General features: G+C 42.7%; 1 protein-coding gene across 3 annotated transcripts; it reads right to left on the bottom strand.

The window, feature by feature from the left end:
* Window positions 1–716: 716 nt before the first annotated feature.
* Window positions 717–18,485, bottom strand: PATZ1 (POZ/BTB and AT hook containing zinc finger 1; the record flags this gene model as incomplete). Of its 3 annotated transcripts, XM_084271850.1 has the most annotated exons (6): window positions 717–1,135; window positions 3,025–3,162; window positions 8,871–9,042; window positions 11,392–11,463; window positions 14,732–14,795; window positions 17,212–18,485. In XM_084271850.1, 6 exons carry the CDS (start codon window positions 18,483–18,485, stop codon window positions 717–719), a joined length of 2,139 nt encoding a protein of 712 aa, XP_084127976.1. The 3 variants fall into 3 exon arrangements, with proteins under 3 accessions (XP_084127976.1, XP_084127977.1, XP_084127978.1); XM_084271851.1 differs by lacking the exon at window positions 11,392–11,463; XM_084271852.1 differs by lacking the exons at window positions 3,025–3,162; window positions 11,392–11,463.
* Window positions 18,486–20,107: the final 1,622 nt, after the last annotated feature.

The following is a 20,107-nucleotide window of genomic DNA, read 5'->3' as shown; positions in this document are numbered from 1 at the left end:
GTCCTAAAATAATAATAACAATAATAGAGAATTAAAAACCTGACAGCAAGTTTAATGGTTAGAAGTAATAAAACCAACCTGTTCTGAATGGTGATTTTTCTCAGCAGTTCAGTCCTGCTGTAGCAGTCACAGCCTCACAAGTTGCAGAAGGGGATGAAATTCTCACCTTCTTTAAATTTTTTTCTGTTTTTAAAAGGACAACTGCATTGTAACCTGCTAGGTACCGGGGCATTTTACTTAAAAGTTATATTCAATAATGGGTCAATAATGGGTCTGTTTTAAAACTTACTGTTTTTCTGGGGTAGGTTAGGGAAGGTGGGGAATAGAGAGAGAACGAAAGGATAGCTCCCTGTAGCTGTAGCTTCCAGATGCCTCAGTCACTAGGACTGTCTAATTCTCAGATCAGTACTGGCAACTTTTTGTATTCTAGACCATGACAGAACACCAGCAGTAGCCTCTTAAAGCTCCATTTGGTGTTTCAGGCCATGTATCCTATTCAAGGTCACCATCTTCTGTAATTTATCAGCTAAGAAGCAATTTCTTCCTCTCTTCAGTGAAGGTTGAAAGGTGGGGGTAGGGCATGAGACAAAGAGGGAAGCTAAAATGAGTAAAAAATTCTCAGCTATAGAACCAAATTTCATTATTTCCTCTTTCATTCACAGCATCTTATCATTATAGCCAGACTGCTGCTTTGCTTTGTTAAGATCAAACTGATCTCATTTTCCCTCTGGCCCCATTGGTTGCTGGTCGACCTCTGGATCCACTAGGGATGATGCAAATGCTGACTGGACGATCTGAAACCCAAATGACTCCAGGAGAGACATGTTCTGTTGGGGTGAAAAGGGGGATCCTAGAGCAGGACCGAGGTCCCCCAGAGGGCCACCAAGGGCCCTGACGTGAACTTTCTGTATGTGTTTGTTCAGATAAGACTTTGATCTGAAAAAGCTGCCACATTCAGGGCAAGGGTACTTCTTCTCTCCTTCCGTCTCCATTTTGTTTTTGCTGACTGCCATGTCACACGAGAAGGACCCATTGGTGCTCTGTTTCTCAGGAGTCTTGAGGTCACTGGTGTCAGAGAGGTCTCCGTACGAATCAGAACTCTCAATCGGGTCCGAATGTGAACATTTCTGGCCTTCTATGGGAAAAAGAAAAGAGAGGAATTTTCAGAATCTCATTTCCCAAAAAACTTACTTACCATGCATTCAAACAGATACTGATTACCACTTGGTTTCATTAATGCCTGTCACGACAGAATGATGCACACTTAACATCACGATCCCTCATACTCTAAAGCCCTTGACCGTGAGTCCTCTTTACAAACCCCTGGGTTTGTATCACACCAACACCCAGGTTTTTATTATGGATTTGTCATGATAATGGGTCTCTGGTTTATGCAACACTTTTTTAATCCCAAAGATGCCTCATGACATTTATACCTCAGGCACTACAAAAGGATGGACCTAATGATGAGTTTTTAACTGTACAAGTCACTCCCAACGCTTCTGAAATATTGCTGATACTTTGAGGGAGAGCCTAGAAACCTAATAAAGTATAACAAGCTATAGCAAGATGTGAAGAAACCTAGAACTACTCGACAAAACAGAGCAAGCTACTGCAATCTAAGAAGTGCAATTTCATTTTGTCTCCAGGAACTCCTTTTAACAAGGAAAACGCCGTTGGATGTGAACTTCATAATCTAAAATTGTTTCCTCTTCAAATGCTGTAGTGTGAAACAGGAGAGAGGTTAGGGACACTATTTTAAGTCATTTGGATACACATCCTGGCAAAGCTATTGGTGTGTTTGGAGTGTTCCCCATTCTCCTCTGGCAGTATGCCAAGAAAGTTTGTCCACACTTTTTGCTCAGCGCATATGAATGAGCGTGGGAAACCCAGCCGTACTCCCTAAAGCAGTCTCTGAATACAGAAAAGCTGTATCTACTATTAACTCTAAAAGACCAAAGAACTACTTGGCACAACCCAAAAGACAGATTTGCTCTGGACTCAGCATTACAAACCAAACAGGATATGCATGAAACCAATACACCACTGAGCTGGAGTAAATCTCTTGTTAAGTCAGCATACCACCCGAAACCAAAGGGCTTCTGTAGTAACTCTATCAGGACTTCAACTGAAAAAAATTACACAACTGTAGCCTGCCACTGGCACAGACTTTGTTTAACCCAGCCTGCTGTGTTCTTCTGAGCAAGAAAAAACCCACAACTTTTTGGGACACCCATAGTTTCAAACAACCTTCTGATGTTTCAGCTTTACCCGGAATACTGACAGCTCAAACCAAGAAGCAGAAAGCAAGCAATTCTACACACACACAGCATTATATATCTGAAGTTAAATACTCTTTAGCTATTCTTATAAAAGTATCTTTTTTTTTTCTTTTTTTCCCCCAGAAGTTAAATGCAGGTTAAAACAAACAAACAAACAAACAAACAGACAGAGAAACAGTAGTAGCATCACCCTCTACCTCTCCTCCCCAACATCAGCATTTAAAAGTTCATCTGCAGACAGATGCATGGCTCCTCATCACCCTGAGGATGAATACTGCTTTCACCGCTCCAGAATCTTTATGAACTGCATTCTGCAGCTCCCTCTTCCCTCACCAGAAATCAGAAGCACTGTGTGACTGAGAGGAGATTCAAGTGTAGTGGCACTAAGGAACTGTCAATGGTCTGTACCCCTCAGGCAAAATTCTGCTCCTAAGAAGATGGTCAAGATAGACTAAAGTGCCTTTTTCAATCTCCAAAATCAAAGAAGCTGCCAAAAATTCATGTACCTTCATGTACCACGACAACCTTTACACATCCATGTCCTTCCCCCAGACTTAAGACAGCTGTCCAAGGACAGATACTACCACACTATGCGGTGCTCTGTAATTTCTCTGCATCTCCCTATGCTTTCCTCCAGTATTTTCCCTGTACTTACTCCCTCCCCTTCCTCCTGCCCAGCCCAGCATCCCACAACACAAAGTTCTGCACAGAGCAGCAAGGTGCAGAGCAGCGAGTCTCTTGCCTTTGATGCCATAGGTCCTGACGCAGTGGAATGCTGCTCCCCCATTCGGGATGGACTCCTGGTGCCTGGAGACCTGGGGAAGGGGAACACCGTGGTGGGTTTTAACATGGACCTTTAAGTAGGAGGCAGAGGAGAAACCTAAACAAGATAAAAGGAGATGAGATCCTGCCACCAGCAAAGACACACATCTGCCTTCCCTGTTCTTTTAATCTTTCTCTTGCTCCTTCTCCCTATTGCAAAGCTGCCGTTATACTAGCTTGATTCCTGGTTACATGCAACATGCTCAAGTAGGATACCTAAACATAATCAGGCAAAAAAAGGCAAAGCATACCTTTCATTAGACTTCATTTACTTTTTGGAAGTCATGATGAAAGAACACCCTTCTTGAGAAAGAAATCTTATGTAAGCAAACCTAGTAGATGACATGAAGCTTTCCAGAAAAAACAGGCAAAAGAGATTTGACACAAAAAGGCACCTGTGCCTCTTCGCCATTTTTGTGTTAGTTTATTTATTTTAATTAAAAATGAAATTTAAAATAATTAAAAAATAATCTGGTAATATTGTGGAAGGTAATTAAAATTAGTTTAGTTTATGCTGTTATGATTTGAAGGAATGTCATTTAGTAACACCCCTCTTCAATACTTAGTGTGCTTTCCTGTTCCATTTCTATCATTTATAGAGACTCCTGGAAGGCAGAATGCTAAAACTACTGAGTTTTTAATGTATCCAACTTTGTTCTGTAGTAGTTTCTGAAAAACATTTCCCCCATTCAGCTCATTCTGAGTTGTAAAAGCATACTAAAACTCACTGTGTCTGCAGTTAAAAAAAAAACTAAAATGAAATGTCAGTGTTCCTGTTAGCTCTGATCAGTAACCCCAAGACACTGAAATTAAAAACTTATTTCAAACAACTGATGTCTGAACAAAACAGGTATTTTACATTTGTGCACGTGTTCTTTTGATTTTTTTTGAAGTCTCACAAATAAGGCCTTTTCCTTTAATGCCATAAATTATCCCACATATATTTTGCAATGTTTTTAAAATCAGTTTTAGCAAGATTTGCAATTAGTACATTTTGGACCATATACAAGGCACAATGACTTCCTGCACAGGTAAGCCTATCAACAACCATCTTCATTTTCTATTTTCAACAGAATATTATGGCACTTTCATGTTAGAAACATTTTCCTTTAACAACTGAGAACACAACACAAGTTTCACCATCACATGAGTTCCAGGTTCCCTTTCTGGATAGAGAAAACCCAAGACCTAGAGGTTTTTTTTAGCCAATACAGCATTTACAGCACAAGCCCTCTCAAGAACTTTCATACAAACAAGTATCAATGGATATACTCCAGTAAAGCCATTTTTATAATGATATAACTTCATTTACATTTGATGATATACAGTATCTCAGGAAGGATGCAAAACCACTACTGGCATACCTCTCTGGGGTGAATTTTCTGACAGCAGCTGAATTCAGGTGCTGAATTTAATAATGAATGTGGCTTTAGACCAGAATTCCCTGTTGCTTACCCAACAGAATATCCCTCTACACAGACTCTTCTTCAAAGCCAGGATCAAAGAATATTCAGGGATTATTAAGAATTATATACACAGGACCTGCAGAGCAAGACAGAACTCCACAGCAACCTGCTGGAGGGGAAAAAGGGCAGGTTGCTGACAATGTAAGAGAGAGTTACTGCAGGCACCTGAGTTGAAGATAAAAGTATAGAAAAGCAGATACATCATGACTAAAGAAACCAAGAACACACGACTCTCAAAATATACTGGAGCACAATTACCTAGGCCAAGTCATCCGGAGGACTAAGGCAAGGATATTATCCTCTGAAACAGTCCAAGACCTACCCTTAGTTCCAAAATGCTGTTCTAAATCTCTCACTGAACCACAAGAGAATATATTTTTCCAAATACCAAATACCAGTGTAGACATGGAAAGAAACTGTGTTTGACTGGTAAAGAAAAAGACCCCATGTACAGATACAACAATGGTACTTCCAACTGCAAGTTTCCTCCCTCATTTCATACATGTGTCTAATACCACATGCATGCTGAGATGAGCCTCTTCATGTAGCAATGCATCAAAATCTCACTGCCAACCAGTAATCAAGCACTACCTACGTGCATTCAGTGTTTTTCTATAGAAGTGACACAGGAAAATCTGAAGTTGTAATCTCTGCTATACAGTATTTTTTGGTGAACTCTGCAATTCTATTAGCAGAGTACAATGTTTTAGATAATGCAAACTGCCTGCAAAGTGTGTTAGCTCCCCTTTATGCACTTGGCAGACAAACATGTGAGTCATCAACTTCCATCAAAGCAGTAAGAATGCCAAATGCTTCACAGGAAAATGTTTAAAGTGAGATTTTTACTTTTTTGCTTTTATCTTATTTTTTTTCTGAAGCACTTAGCACTGGCCTCATTTTTCTTCTTTTTTTTTTTTTAATTCCCCATCAGACCTTAATTATGAATGCCTGTGCTAGGAAGATGGGGGATTCATAAACAATAATCCTTTACTTGTAAAAGTCTCTTCAAGAAACAACTCAGGCTGATGCAGAGGATACATTTTTCAAAGAAGGAATGTATTTATTGCTTTACCCATATACCTCTCAGCTATGCAGAGCAGATTATTTCTTCATACCAGAGGAACCAACATTAAAAACATGCATAGAAAGGAAATTATTTGCTTTATATAAATGGGACCTATCCCTTGATCTCTTAGATAACATCTATAAGGAGACAGACAACAGAAATAATTGCAGGATGCTCCTTTTTAAAAAAATTCTAATTTGAGTTGATTTGGAACATCCGGAGAATCTGTCTTGCTTTTAATCAACTCTGTATCACCATGAAACACAGAAGAATTCATCTTACTTTAAAAAAAATCCATCTAACTTGTAATTGGAATATTTATTCTTCTAACTAATTTGATTTCTATGAAACAAACAAGTCATGTATGTGTCTGAAACAGAAAATGAATCTTCTGAGTTGCACGTTATTACGAAGTACCAGTTCTAGACTTCCCAAAGTCATTAATCTCTTAAATGCTTTGAAAAAGCCCACACAAACAAGTGAAGTTCCTAAGGATGGTAACAGATTGTGTAATGAAGGAGGAGCTGGTCTTTTTTATTTAAACTGATTAAAGAAAATTTGTTTTTAAAAAAGTGAGGACTGAGGATTAGTTTTTGTAAGCACATTTCAGATTAATTCTTAAAAACTAAACAAAAAAACCCCACAAAACACCAACAAACAGAAAATCCCAGGAAAAAATATTTTATAGCTTCCCTGATTTAAGAAGATTTAATTGCTTCTGTAATTATTCTAAGCTTAAAGACCCTAAGTAAGAAAATAACCTGGAAAAAACCCCATGTAATCACAGATGGTGATTTTTGGACATCATACTGTTGTTTTGTAAACTAAATAAATAAATGAAATCAGCACGATGTGGCAAACCAGTGGCTACAGCTTTCAGTCGGTATTGAGTTCTCCACCTCCTAAATCCATGAAACCTTTAAAAGAACATGAGACCAGCCCTGAGGGATTCCAAGCCCCGCTGCTAACACCAGGGTATGTTCAGATGTGTAAGAGTCGCCTTTTCATCCACTTTTTTTTTGTTTTCCTTTGTTTTTGTTTGGCCAACCAACATCCAAAATTCTCTCTACAAGCAGCCTGAGCACTCTTTCTCAACAATTACTATATCCAGAGCCTGACAATTACTCTACCCAGAACTTGCTAAGTTCCAATTAAACAATACACCAGCACATTAGCTGAGGGAAGAATAAAACAAAATCCCACTGCACAGGCACCACAGCCACGGCACAACTGCAGCTGGGGGATGGTGTGTTGCTTCTGCCTGCACCAATGTCCATCAAATAGGTGCTCCTAATCCAGAAATTTTCCATTATACTTCATCTTGCCAGACTCTATAATTTAAGATGGATCTGTTTAAAACAATTAACATTATAATTTGATTCTAGAACACGATGGATTAAAGATTCTGCTGTCATGTATCATAAATCTATAAGCAGAATTCACAGCATATAACAATGAGTTCATAACATAGTTGTTAGACCTATCCAGCCTGCAATTTCCCTCTCCTATGAATTTTAACATTGGGTAGGTATTTAACAAAAATTCAGCAGATCAATTATGTTTTCTAAGTGCTGATGTAAACTGAAATTCACAGCAAACTCAATTCTGACAGCACATGAAATACACAAGCTGTGAGAAGAAAAGAGTTGCTTCTAGTTTGCTGCACAACAGGTTCCCTACCCTTCTACAGCGAAGTCTGTATTTTATTTAAATTTCCACTGTACATTTAAACCTGTAAAATGTGAATAAACCATTTAGTCGTTTCATTGTTTGAATGCCGGACCTGCCTTTGTCTTGCTGGCTGAATTTCAAAAGAGCTGCAGTGACATCCAGTGGTAGTTAAGTTGAAACTCAAGCTTCCAAATCTTGGAAAGGAGACAATTGCTCCCAACCCGTATGATTTTCTGTCTGACAACATGTTCAACTGCGAGAGAGCAGGACAGCACCTGGATCTCAGATAGCATCTTCCATTTTACCACAGAAAGAATGAGGACAAGTTTAAGCACCTCTTCAGAAGACAGGCCTTCAGGTGAAAAGGAGGCCAGGCTTTTTGTATCATCTACCATATAGAGATTCAGAATCTGAAGACTGTCAATCCAGATGCCTTTTCCACTCAAACTTTTAACATCATTTCAGAAACTATCAGATGGTTCAGCCACTGGAAGTACCTCCTTTGCAATGCAATGTCTCTCAGTGCTCACTGACTCAGAGTTATCCAAGAGCTCCCTGTACAATCCTCACATTAAATACAGAAGATTTCACTTCTCTCAAATTACAAAAGGGAACACACATAATGAAAACCTGACTCATCAGAAAAAACAAGATCTCAAAACAAAGCAGCAAGCTCTTTCTACACGTACTAGGCATGCACACCTGTGTAAGCCTACAATATATTTTTGAAGTTGTGTATTAATCATTCAGAATAAAGACACCAGTAAGTAAAAATTCTTTTCCCAGCTTGCCTTACATCCCACAAAGCCTAGACATACAACTCTCTCCAACTGAAGAGTATCACAGGCAGTAAAAGCTTCTAAATCTCTTAGTCCTTTGGTTTATCTTTAAGTAGCCCTGCAAGCAGCAAGGAGGTGGACTCAAAGATCTTTATGGGCCCATTCCAACTAAAGATATTCTATGATTCTATGAAAACCTGTATGTACAAATAAAGGAAAAGCACATTTCTACTGCTCTTTGCAAAATTTGAGAGATGTACATTGTTACAAAACAATTTCTTGAGTTAAGAGGGAAAAGCAGCTTGACTCTACTGCTGCACCAGGAGGTTAAGCAAAACCGATAACATATGTAAGTTTTGGGCTTTTTTTAATGTATAGCATATCATTTTCAACTTGGTGTGTACTTCAAAGATTCTTCTTTCAAAATGAATGCAAGGACTCAAGGCTAACTAGATATAGAAAAAAAGTGTATGGTGAATAGAAGCAAGGCAACATATCATGGTTATTTTATAGGGATATGGATATTTAGCAAAGAAAAATCTTACAAATGTCTAGAAACAATTAGCTTCAGACTAATGGGTTTCTTCAGGAACTATCAGGAATGTAAAAAGGCCAGACCTATAGCTCCATCAGTTTCAAGGTTAAGTATTCATTAAGAAAACCAAAGAATATGGACACATATATAGTATAAGCTCCTCCTGTTGCAGACAGAGTCACGAAGCCTTGTAGCTTCCCTCAAGTGTTGTCCCATCCCACTGAAACAAAGAAATAGTTTCTTCATTACCTCGGTTACAGATAGTGCAGAAGTTGCTTGGTCCTTCACTATGCTTCTTCAAATGATCTGCCATATAAGCTGCTCTCAAGTACTTCCCACACACCTGGCAGGGAACTTTGTCTTCATGACATGCTAGGTGTGAGCGCAGCCGGTCACGAGTGGCAAAGGAAGCATTACAAGTCTGCAGGTATAATGAGAACCATGTGACTCATCAACTCTGCTACAAGCACTCACATTGCTGAATATATTTAGTATTCTTTAGAGTAAATACCTTACACCCTGTGCAAACACACGAATGACATGATGCACCAGCCGTTTTCCCACAAATAAAAGAAATTCTGCTCACCAACATACTGCACAAGGTGTGATGTTGCTACTCAGAAGAATTAAGAGAGCAAGAAAACAGCCCCAACATACTACAGACAGCAAAACATAAACCAAGATGGAGTTGTAAAGCCTTAGTTCCTCTCTGAAGATGAAGATACTGAACTCCTAGCAATATTTAATAAAAGAAATAGCACAAACCACTTAATTCCATTTACAGTAAGTTCTGCCATTTCACTGAGATATTACACTCACTCTAGGCCACTCAAAATATCCCCTCTGTTATCTTCCTCAATTTTACTCAGTGATCTGATCAATCTAACTTCAGTACACAGAATCCCTTTGGAGTATGAAGACATACAAACAAAGCATCAGAGAACTGGCTAGGATGAGAACATAACAAAGACAGTAAAAGAGCCAATCCTGGTATCCACAACAGCAGTGCAGACAAATTGTAGAAGTGAAGCCTCAGAACTGAGCAGGTATCAGAATAATTGCATGACACTGTTACCTGTTTAGAACTTACCCCTGATCAAGGTATCACATTCCACTTTCTACTGTGAAACAAGCTTGATTTGGCATAATATTGATTCTACCAGCCCATTTCCCAGACCTAATGCATATGATGAGTGAAGTCTCCTGCCCATTTATAAAATCATAGCAATTGGCAGGTATACCTTGCATACAGCCTACTGCAAGAGCCTGCCAGTTCTGAAAGACTTGCTCCACCTCTAACGTGAAGAAAAATAAATCACCAGCAACACACTATACATGTTATTAAAGATACAGTCTGAAACCATTGCTCACAAGTGCAAGAGGAAAAACAAATGAAAACATACACTACAATGACCAGCAGGCAACAGTGACATTCAGGAGTGCAGTGTTTTGTTTAAACCACCTTTACATAAAAAGAATGCAGTTTTAAGATGTAAAACCAGAACCCACTAAAAGATAATTTAAGTCTATTAAGTGACTTGGCAACTGGATATATTCTGTCTTTTCAAGTACCAGTGTGTAAATAAACAACTGTTTCAGAGGTAGACTTGTTAATATAGCAATCCTAGTAAAATTACAAAATTATAAATTCAAGTAAATTAAAGAAGCAGATAACCCATATAATTTTATATAATGTAGTTAATCAAGAGCTTAATCCAAAAAACATTGAAGGCAGCTAAAAAGCACCTATCAATTTCAACTGCCTTTACACATATTCAGTCCTATGAGATGCTTAACATGGTAAACTCCCATAGAGCTGAGGCTGCCCCGTAGCGAGCACAAGACTTGGCACCTCAGAGAATCAGGACTTAATGAACTTAAAAAAACTTAAAGAGGCAAAGGTAAAATTATCTGGATTTCTGAGTTATACACAGTTTAACTAAACTCACCAGACAGTCATAAAGTACAAGCAGTGAAGAGGCAAATCCTTGAACGTGAAAGATTCCTCTTAATTGGAAATCTCAGTACACAGCGCTGAGCAAAACAGGTGCACCTTTCACTTACTAAAATGTTCTTGGACGTAAAGACTCCTTTTTAGGCAGGATTCTAGCACTGATACTAACCAATCTGTTGGATACACAACTAAACAATGAAAGATGACAGCCAAGAGATCCATCATTGGTAAGTCTAAAAACACTGAGCCTCAGCAAGCGCCTGTACAAAGGCATTGGGGGTGCATTAGTTGATGAAGCAGACCAGAGAGAAACCACATAAATACAGGGGTGCCAGAAGTAAAACTGCAGCTGTCCCATACTGAACTCAGCAAGACGAAAGCTTAGGGAAAGGCAATATCATCATTTCTGTGTTTGATTTTTCACTCTCGCTGCTGAGTTGTGCAAAGTTCACCTTTGGATAAGCTATATAGTAAACATTATCTGCAAAGAAGCTTAAAAATAAAAAATTAAAAAAAATTAAGTCCAGTGGAGAAAGCAAGAACCAGTTTAGCTGAATCATAACAATGGGAGACAGGACTAGGTTTAAAGAAAAACCCAAAGTTAATATTCAAATAGTTAATATTTATAAAAGGTATAGAGAAAAAAAAAGTTTTATTTTACAAAAGATGTAAAGTGCTAAATGAGTGCTAAGTATTTATCATTAATTGTTAATCATAGAAGAAAACTCCAGTGCTTTCCTATTAAACATTGCACAGGTATATAAATAGATCAAAAAGAATATATATAAAGTTTAAAAAACATTGTTTAAGAAATACCTCTTGAAGTTTCAACTTTTCTATGGATGTGGATGTCTCTGAGCTTATTCCATGGTGGCTGCCATTTTCCTGCTAATAGGCAGGAAGTAAGAGAAATTAGGACAGGAAGAAACTCATTCTGCATTGAAATCAATGGGAAAAGCACTGGATTTGGGACGCCAATTTTAGGTTTACTTAAATAAATAGATCTTTTTCTTTGTCAAAAGATGTGCTTTAATTTAACCTGCATTTTTGTCTTTTTTATTTAATTGCCAGAAGAACAACCTGTCTCTTGTCTCTAAGAAGGAGCAAACTTTTGTTTTCTGCCATCATTCTTTTGTGTCCACAGATTTTCAGATCACCATTTCCTCCCAAACTGCAGCCTAACTTCCCTACCATTCTCACACCAAAGCCAACAACCCAGCTTCACTCCTTCCCATAACAAGTTAGCAAACTAAGCTATCCCATTATGGCCAGAAAACTGACTTACCCCATTCTCCTATATCCAGAACTCAACTGTCAAGATTTTAAAAAAATTGAGAAATAAATAAAATAATTTAAAAAAAAATCATGAGTGCAACAATCCAGGGAAAAATATCCAAAGCACCATTTGGTGTCTTGTCTGGACACCAGAAGAACTCCTTGGATCTGACTTCTCAGCTGCTTTGAGTCTGTGGAGGCCTCCCCTAATCTGACTTTCTTTAAAAGTAATGAAAAAACTGGAATCAGGTCTCTGTCTGGCTACAGGTGCTGGAATTTAGGACAGTTTTTCAAAGATCTGTGAAGCACAGCCATTATTTCAGGGGCCTGAATGCAGGATTATATGCTGAGCACTGAAAACTATAGCTGTTGCAGTTATGTTCATCTTACAATTGTCCTGCTTCTCACAGTTTCTTTGTATTTATTCTGATGTGGGGTTGACACCTTCACACTTTTGTTTCAGGCCATAATTGCAATAGCAACAGAACATCAGATACCCCCTGATGTGCTAAGAGACATGAGGGCTCAGGTAAACGGCCAGTGAGTCTTGTATAAATCAGAGTACTGCTTCCAAGAGTGCCATTACAGGAGAGGGCTCTGGAAAGCTTTTCTGTTTACTGACAGAGTATTTCTCTTTTGCAGTAAACATAAACAAAGCGTGACAATAACAGGAATTTTCAATAGGAACTCAACAGATTCAAAAAGCATGCTTGGTGCTGTTCAGGATGCTCTCATGGGGAGCTAATTTGCCAAACAAAACCAATGGAAATAGAGAGTGGAAAATGGGAAAACAACATGCCATTATTAAGCTATTTTTCCTTCTTAGTGGCCAGATTCTGTGCTTAGATACACATCATGGAACAGAAGCATTAATGGGTTATGAGAACTTTATAAATTTTTTGTATGAGCTTTCAGATTTGAAACAAATTCTCAGTGTGACAGCATCCCTTCCATGGTTTGTACCATGTATGTTAGGTATGTTTATATTTAAGAAGACTCTCTAAATCTGGCAGGATATTATGAAGTATTTTTTGCAAAGACACACAACAGTTCTTTTAATAAATTTTCTACATCTTAAGGTTCATCAAAATTTAACAGTTGCAGGGTTAAGCAGACAAAAATCAAGAGGCCAACCCTGAATGACCGCAACTCTCTCCTGATGCTTGTAACCCATAGCCTACACCTTTCAACTGAAGTGAAGAGTGCATGCAGTATTCTGGCACTTTAAACAACAGACAATGAAAAAGACTGCTCTTAGAAACTGCTATCACAAAACACAGGAGTGCAAGGAGATGGATATGAGCTTGGCCATACAATCTCCGCTTCCATATTTCTTCACTTTCTTGCTCTTAGTGTATCCTCTGATTCTCCCATACAGTTTATATTTACCATTTTTAATCAGAAAACTATTTAAAAATTTATCAGTCTCAGTTGGCAAATGACAATTCATGTCTATCAACATTATTCATAAACTGTGCTCATTCAGTAACCTTGACAAACTGGCAAAGGACTCATGAGTTAGTTCCTGCTTACGTTGTGCTTGCACACAAATACATGCTTATGGGAAAAATAGGTAATTACTTTCAGTTCATTCACCCAGACCCCTTCGTATCCCCAAATTGAGAGTCTTTTTTTATCAGTGGAATTTTCCAATTTCTATAAATCTGTAACCCCATAGTCATATTAGTAAGTATAAACCATTCTAAGGCTTTATATAGGTTATGCAGTTAAATCAATGTGAAGCCTCCATGGCTTGTCTTTCAAAGGTACTGGGCTTCCACAGATCACATGGAGGTCAACAGAAACCCTTAGATGGCTCTGTATGTCTGAATAACTGTTCACTGGATTTTTGAAGTTGTGAAATATTTCAAAACTCTCACAATTTGGAGGAGACATAGGAGAGGTGTGTGAAGAGATGGGGAAAAAAAACATAGACCAGGAAGCAGCAGTCACGTAGGACTGACTGGGTGCATGATGTGGTTAAAAATGTTAGAAGAAAAAATCCTCTAACTTCAACGTCTTCAAAGAAAATTATAATTATCTTTAAATAAACAATATTCTAAAACCTTCTTCAGAGACCAAACATAGAGACTGTTAGCCCAACAAATGTTTGAGAAGTTTGCCCAACAACTCTGTGACGGCAGTGGGTGATAGTGGAAGCTAGCTCTCAACTTTGGTTTTACTTAAAAATTCCAGGCACCTTTTAAATCTCTCCACAAACAAATAACAAATTATCTTCCTTAATTTGATCTTTCAAGCCCTAATGAATCATCTACTAGCTGTAAAAAACTATATACGACATCATGACACTGTATTGCAAAGGACACTGTGATGCTTTATCTGTTTTCTCCCTGGGATTTAAAAAAAAAAGCTTCCAATTTTGCTCAGTGCAATGTTCTGAAGGCTATGTGATTTTTAAAAAATATAAAATTTAAAAAAATGTCTTAGCAAGTTCTGATAATTTACCAATTTTATTTGAAATAATTCTAAAAAAGTTATGTTTGCATTGGAGCCTCCAGTTGACACCAATCACAATTAAAAAAAAAAAAAGGGGGGGTGGTGGAAGAAATCATCTGTGACGTTGACTCTAAGCCCAGGGACAAGGTGACTGGGTAAGAGATCCAGGGTGAGACTGGGGTAGAACAGGGATGAACATCTGGTAGAAGGGGAGGGAGGCAGGATGACCAGAGCTGTAGATGACACAAGGGGCTGGGGTACCAGGGGGATGTAAAGCAGCTGTCACTCTTGAAAGTTGTTACTTACAAATATTTATCCCAATTCACATACAAGGGATTTTTACTGATACTTCATAATTGTCTGTGCACATCAATGCAATGGCAAAGATTACCCATAGATCAGTCTAACCCCCTCCATCTCCTACCTGACACTTGTGAGGTCTCTCTGAGGTATGCACCTGTTTGATGTGTCCATTCAAGTGGTCTGGCCTTAAAAGAAAATACACATAAGCACACTTAAAAAAATACTAAAAAGAAACTTACCATTTTAACAGAAAAAAAAAGAACCAAAAACAAAACCAAAATAAACCAAGCCAAAGCAAAGGTAAGATCCCAGTGGTGGCTCTATTACAAATGTAATGATATTTAACTTTCCAAGAGCCAGATCACCAACAACTGGGACTCTACCTTGATAAATACCCTCTGCAACTTGCTAGAAAGGCAGCATTTTCTCAGGAAGAAATTATGACTGAATGATCAGAGAAAACAGGAAATACAAGCTACAATTTTCAAGCCTGCATGCCCCCTTCCAAAATCCTATTTAGATCTTGACAATCAGGGCACTTTGATTTATAGTTGCTGAATTTGAAAACCTTTTGGTTCATGTCCCAAACCCGGATGTAAAAAGCCAACTTTAGGCACCTCTGTGCAAAAAGACCGACTCTAAACTCTGCTGCTGTGACACATTTTTCATGGGCAAGACCAAAAAAACACTGCCCTAACTCACAGCTTGGTGGGGAGACTGCATTCATACAAATAAAGTGCTCTGAAAGTCCCAACTAGAAGGTGCAATGGAAGAGCAAATTATTACTTAAAAAAAAAAAAAAAAAGTTTGACCATTCTTCACAATCAGTAAAGCCTACTTTGAAGAAGAGAGAACTGAATAGCTGCAGATTTTCCTGGCGGGAGTTTCTCCTATTGGGAATAAAGCTTTTCATTGTATGAGGCCAAAACTGCTTGGAAACAAGTTCTCCACCCTCTCCTCCCCCAACTTTCCAGCTGCGCCAATGAGAGGGCGCGGGATGGAATTCACACACAGAAAATAGACTGAAGTTTGCAGTCAGGCTGTTAAACCTGATGCTCCAGCAAGGGGGCTGGAGCAGAGTAACCGGAAAGACTGGTTGGGGTCCTTCTAGGTACCTCAAGCCTAGCAACCTCACGTGCTGCGCTGCTGGATGAACGAAAGGATACTAAAATTAGACGTGGTGCTTCCAACTTCCTCTGGCTGCTCCTACGACTGGATACTGAAACTTAAAGAAAGAGTCTCTACGTTTCATTCATACTTTGATTTTACAACGATGTGCAGACATCTGTGGTGGTTATTTTCTTCACAGCATTCCTGTCTGTTCACATTAACTTACTGGGAAAAACGAGAACTCAACATGTATCTTTCACTTTCCCTTGTTGACAAAAAGCTTTCAGACAGCAACAGCAGAAATCCTCACGTGGGAATAAAAGCAATGAAAATTTGCAGATGATTCCAGGTAGCACTGTAAGAAACATACTTTTGCATCTAGCTTCAGATCAAATTTTTACTTTATAACTTCCCATCGCTAAATTTGCAATCCTTATTAAGATGCACCCCTAATTATTGCTGATTTTTAAAAAAGTCTAGATTTTCTTAATTTATTCCAGTAACAAAAAGTCCCTCTATCAAAAGCAGAGCTAGCAGAAGCACGTTTATACAGCTGGGACAATTCTAGCCCTAGTAGCCTTTTGATTTGTTGTCGGATCTTGATCCCTTCCCTCCTGGTAGAGCAAATCAACTGCTGCAGAAAATCGCTGCTGCTACAAAAGTAACACAAAGTGTAGGCATCCCCCTCCCCCCACTACTTCTAGACTCAAAGCGAGCATCAAACCTGCGAAAGAGTTTCAAATTCATTAACTAGCACTATAAGATACCACTAACACGACTACGTGTATCAAACTACTTATTAAATTAACTCCCACAAACAGCGACAACAAAAAATCAGCAACATTAAATGCACAGATCTTACGTATGTTGCAGGGCAGAAACAGGATCCCCTTCAGAAGGATGTAAACCCAAAGGACACAAAGATCATGTATTAAAAGATACTTGATGCTGCAGCCTTTGAAATCTCACCTCTTCCTTCACATTTGGGTGATAAAAAACATTACGAACTAAGAGAAATGAAGGGAAGTTAAGAAAAAGAAAATTTAAAATGGATACGAGAAAAATAATAATCTTGAGATGTATTAATATTTTGCACTTCAACAGCACCTTCAAACTACCTACAAATCAGTAGTCTCAAGACACTTATGTGAGGTAGGTAATCATTTCAATACTCATTTCACAGAAGAGTCATTTGAGGGAGAGACTAACTGATTTGCCCAAGGACACGCATACACCGAGCCTAGGACAAAGCTGGGAATGTTACCCAGAAGCCAGCTGACTGCCAGTTCTATGTCTTAATTACTTTTAAACCCTTTCAAGAGACTGTAGAACAGCGGTCCCAGAAGAAATGATGGAAGTCTCCTTTCTCGAGACATTTTAAACCAGGAACAACTACCCTAAGTACAAATTGGTTTTGCTTCCCAAGGGACAGGAAAGACAACTTCCTAGGTCTCCATTTGTGTCTTACGGTCCTTATAACTACTCTCTTACCTGGAAAAGCCTTTTCCACAGCTCTGGCAGATGTAGGGCTTTCCCACAGATCCGTCGTGAGATCGAACATGATAGGACATCCTGTCTTTCCGCTTGAACCGTAAGCCACACACCGGACAAGAGTAAGGCTTCTCACCAGAGTGTGACAGCTTGTGTCGATTCAGGTGGTACACGTCCCGAAAAATCTTGCCACAGATCTCACAGGCCACCTGTTTCCTCGTCCTGCTTCTTTTTCGGGGTGCATCAGGGTCATCCTGACCAGGAACACCATTTTCACCCAGTCTTGGGGGTGGGATGTCTATGTAACCCAGCTGCAAGCTTGTCACCCCATGTTGAGCCTCATGCTGACGGAGACGATTAGCATCCGTAAATACTTTCCCACAGAGGCCACAAGGCAGGATACCAGCCTCTCGCAGGCCCCCTGGGGTACCAAACATCATGGAGTCCAAGAGATTGGCTTTGCGGGGTCGCCCTCTGCCCCTCTTGGTGCCTAAAGTGGGGGCACTAGCAGCCACGTTCTGGAAGGGTGAGGCCAGCAGTGGTGGGGACAGAGGTCCTGCCACCATGGGCAGGCGGTCCACACCCTGCAGGACAGGTAGGGAGGACTGCGCAGCAGTGAGCGCAGCCCGCGTGGCCTCATCTTCAGGCATACCAGCGATGCCGTTGCCATTGGGTGCCAAAGTGGCACCGTTGGTCATGTCAAGAGGGAAGCCGAGGTCCGCAGCCCCTGGACGGAAAAGCATAATGTCGGGGCGTGCAGGGGGCACCAGGATCTGCACATTGGACTGCTTGATGACCTCCTGGCAGATGTCAATCACTGAGCGCATCAACAGGAACTTGGCGGCCGTCATGAGCTCCGGGAAGCTCTCCAGCCGCACGACGATGCGCGACGTGTAGGCGAAGTCCAGGATGTCTCCGAACACCTTGGAGCTGATGGTGTGCATCTCCAGCTCCCGCCCGCCCCCGGGAGCCCCGCCGGCTGCCGCAGCCCCGCCGGCCGCCTCCGTCGCACCCCCCTCCGCACCGCCGCCACCTGCCCCGTCGCCCAGCTGCGCGCTGAACACCGACTCGAAGTACTCGCTGCAAGCGGCCAGCACCGCCCGGTGCGCCGGGAAGCTCTCGTCGCCCACGCGCAGGAGCACGTCGCAGAAGCGGCCGCCGTTCTTGCGCTGCTGGTTGAGGCTGTGCAGCATGTCGGCGCTGTGCCGGCTCACCTGGTACGTGTAGCAGCCCGACGAGGGGCCGCAGGCGGCGGCCTCGCTCACCCGCTCCATGGGGCTGCGCCGCCCCGCTGGCGCCCGCAGGGGGCGCGCGCTCTCAGGCCGCCGGGCGGCGCGCGCCGCCTCCTCCTCCCCGCCCCTGTCCGGGCCGACGGCGGCGGCGCGCGCTGCGCTCCCTGCACAGCGCGAGGGGATTGCAGGGGGGGCGAGACAAAAGGCTCGGGCGGCGGAGGGGCGCGCGCCGCGCGGGGCCGCCGCGGCCGCCGGCGCGCGAGCTCCGCCCGGGCCCGGCCGCCACGAGGCGCTGCGGCCGCGGAGGCCGCCGCGGGAAGGGGCGTGCGCGGCGCGGCTGCAGCGAGCCGGGAGGGAGGGGGCTCCGGCGGCTGCGGCTCCGGGCTGCCGGCTCCGTCCGTCCCTGTGTGTTTGGAGCGGAGGAAAGATGGCAGCGGCTGCACTTCCTCTTGCACTTTCACCCCTGGGGGGAGGAGAAGGAGGGGGCGATACCACCCCCCCTACAAAAATCCAGCGGGGGCCCCCCGGCTGCTGCTCCCCGACCAAGCGCCGCCGCCGCCGGCTCCGGTCCCGGCCCCGCCCGCTTCGCTGCACCCGCACCACCAGCGCCGCAAACTTTCCTCTCTTCTTTGGCCGAAAAGACCCCCACCCTATTCATAGAGACCCCCCCTCCAGCCACTCGGGCTCCCCCCTGCCCCCCCGCTTCCTGCCCCCCTCCCTCCCCGCATCCGCCAATGCAAGAGCAGCCAGAGCCAGCAGGCCGGCCCCCACCCCGCCCGCCCGCGGGGGCTGGGGGCTGCAGTCTCCCCCTTCCCCAGCACCGATCCTCCAATGCCGAGCCGGCAGCGAGGCCCCCGCCCGCGGCATACGGGGGCGGCGGGGCTGCGCTCGCCCCCTCCCCCAAATATCCGGGCTGCAGCTAGCCCCCCCAGGCCCCCCTCCCGCTGGAGAGAGAAGGAGGGGCCGGCGAGAGGGGGGGTGGGGGGGCTGCAGGCAACCTCCCCCCCTCCCAAGGCACAAATCATCCAATGCAAACCCTCCCGGAGCTGCAGAGGCGCAGAGCGGCCCCCACCTCCTCGACTCGCCTGAGGAGAGCCGATCCCAGAGGGGCCAGGGGCTGCAGAGCAGAGCGGCCTCCCCCCGCTCTTTCATTGCAATTCTCACCCCCATCCCTCCCTCACCCCCACCCCCCCCGTACTACTACACAACTCTCTGCCTGACTAAAAGAGCGAGGCGCCGGCATAGTGGGGGAGGGAAGGGGTAAAGCGGGAATTCTTGCAGTGTAAAAATGCCCTCCTTTTGGGGAGCCGTCGGGGGAAACGGTACCCGCGGGCGGGGGGCTGCGGGAGGCACGGGCAATTGCACAGCCCCGAGTGCCTGCCTCCATGTTGGGGAAACTCGGCTGCCCCGCTGAGCCTCCGGCTGCCCGGGGCTTCCCTGGGCACCCAGCACACCCCACACGGCAGGACTCCGGCTCCCCCGAAGTTGGCTTTCCCCAGGCCCTCGGTCCAACGCGACGAAACGCACCGCTGTAATTCACTGGCGGGATTGCTTGGACTGTCCTAGTGCTGAATCTTCCCCGCGTGCTCAAGGTCTCTGAAGAGCTGCTATTTCAACATCATCATCATTACTCATTTCCAGCTGAAATTTACTTTCTGTCTCTG

Source organism: Gallinula chloropus, assembly GCF_964237585.1.
Source record: "Gallinula chloropus genome assembly, chromosome: 17".
NCBI lineage: Eukaryota > Metazoa > Chordata > Aves > Gruiformes > Rallidae > Gallinula > Gallinula chloropus.
Note: the sequence above shows the minus strand (reverse complement) of the source record. Positions and strands in the feature narration are given on the sequence as shown.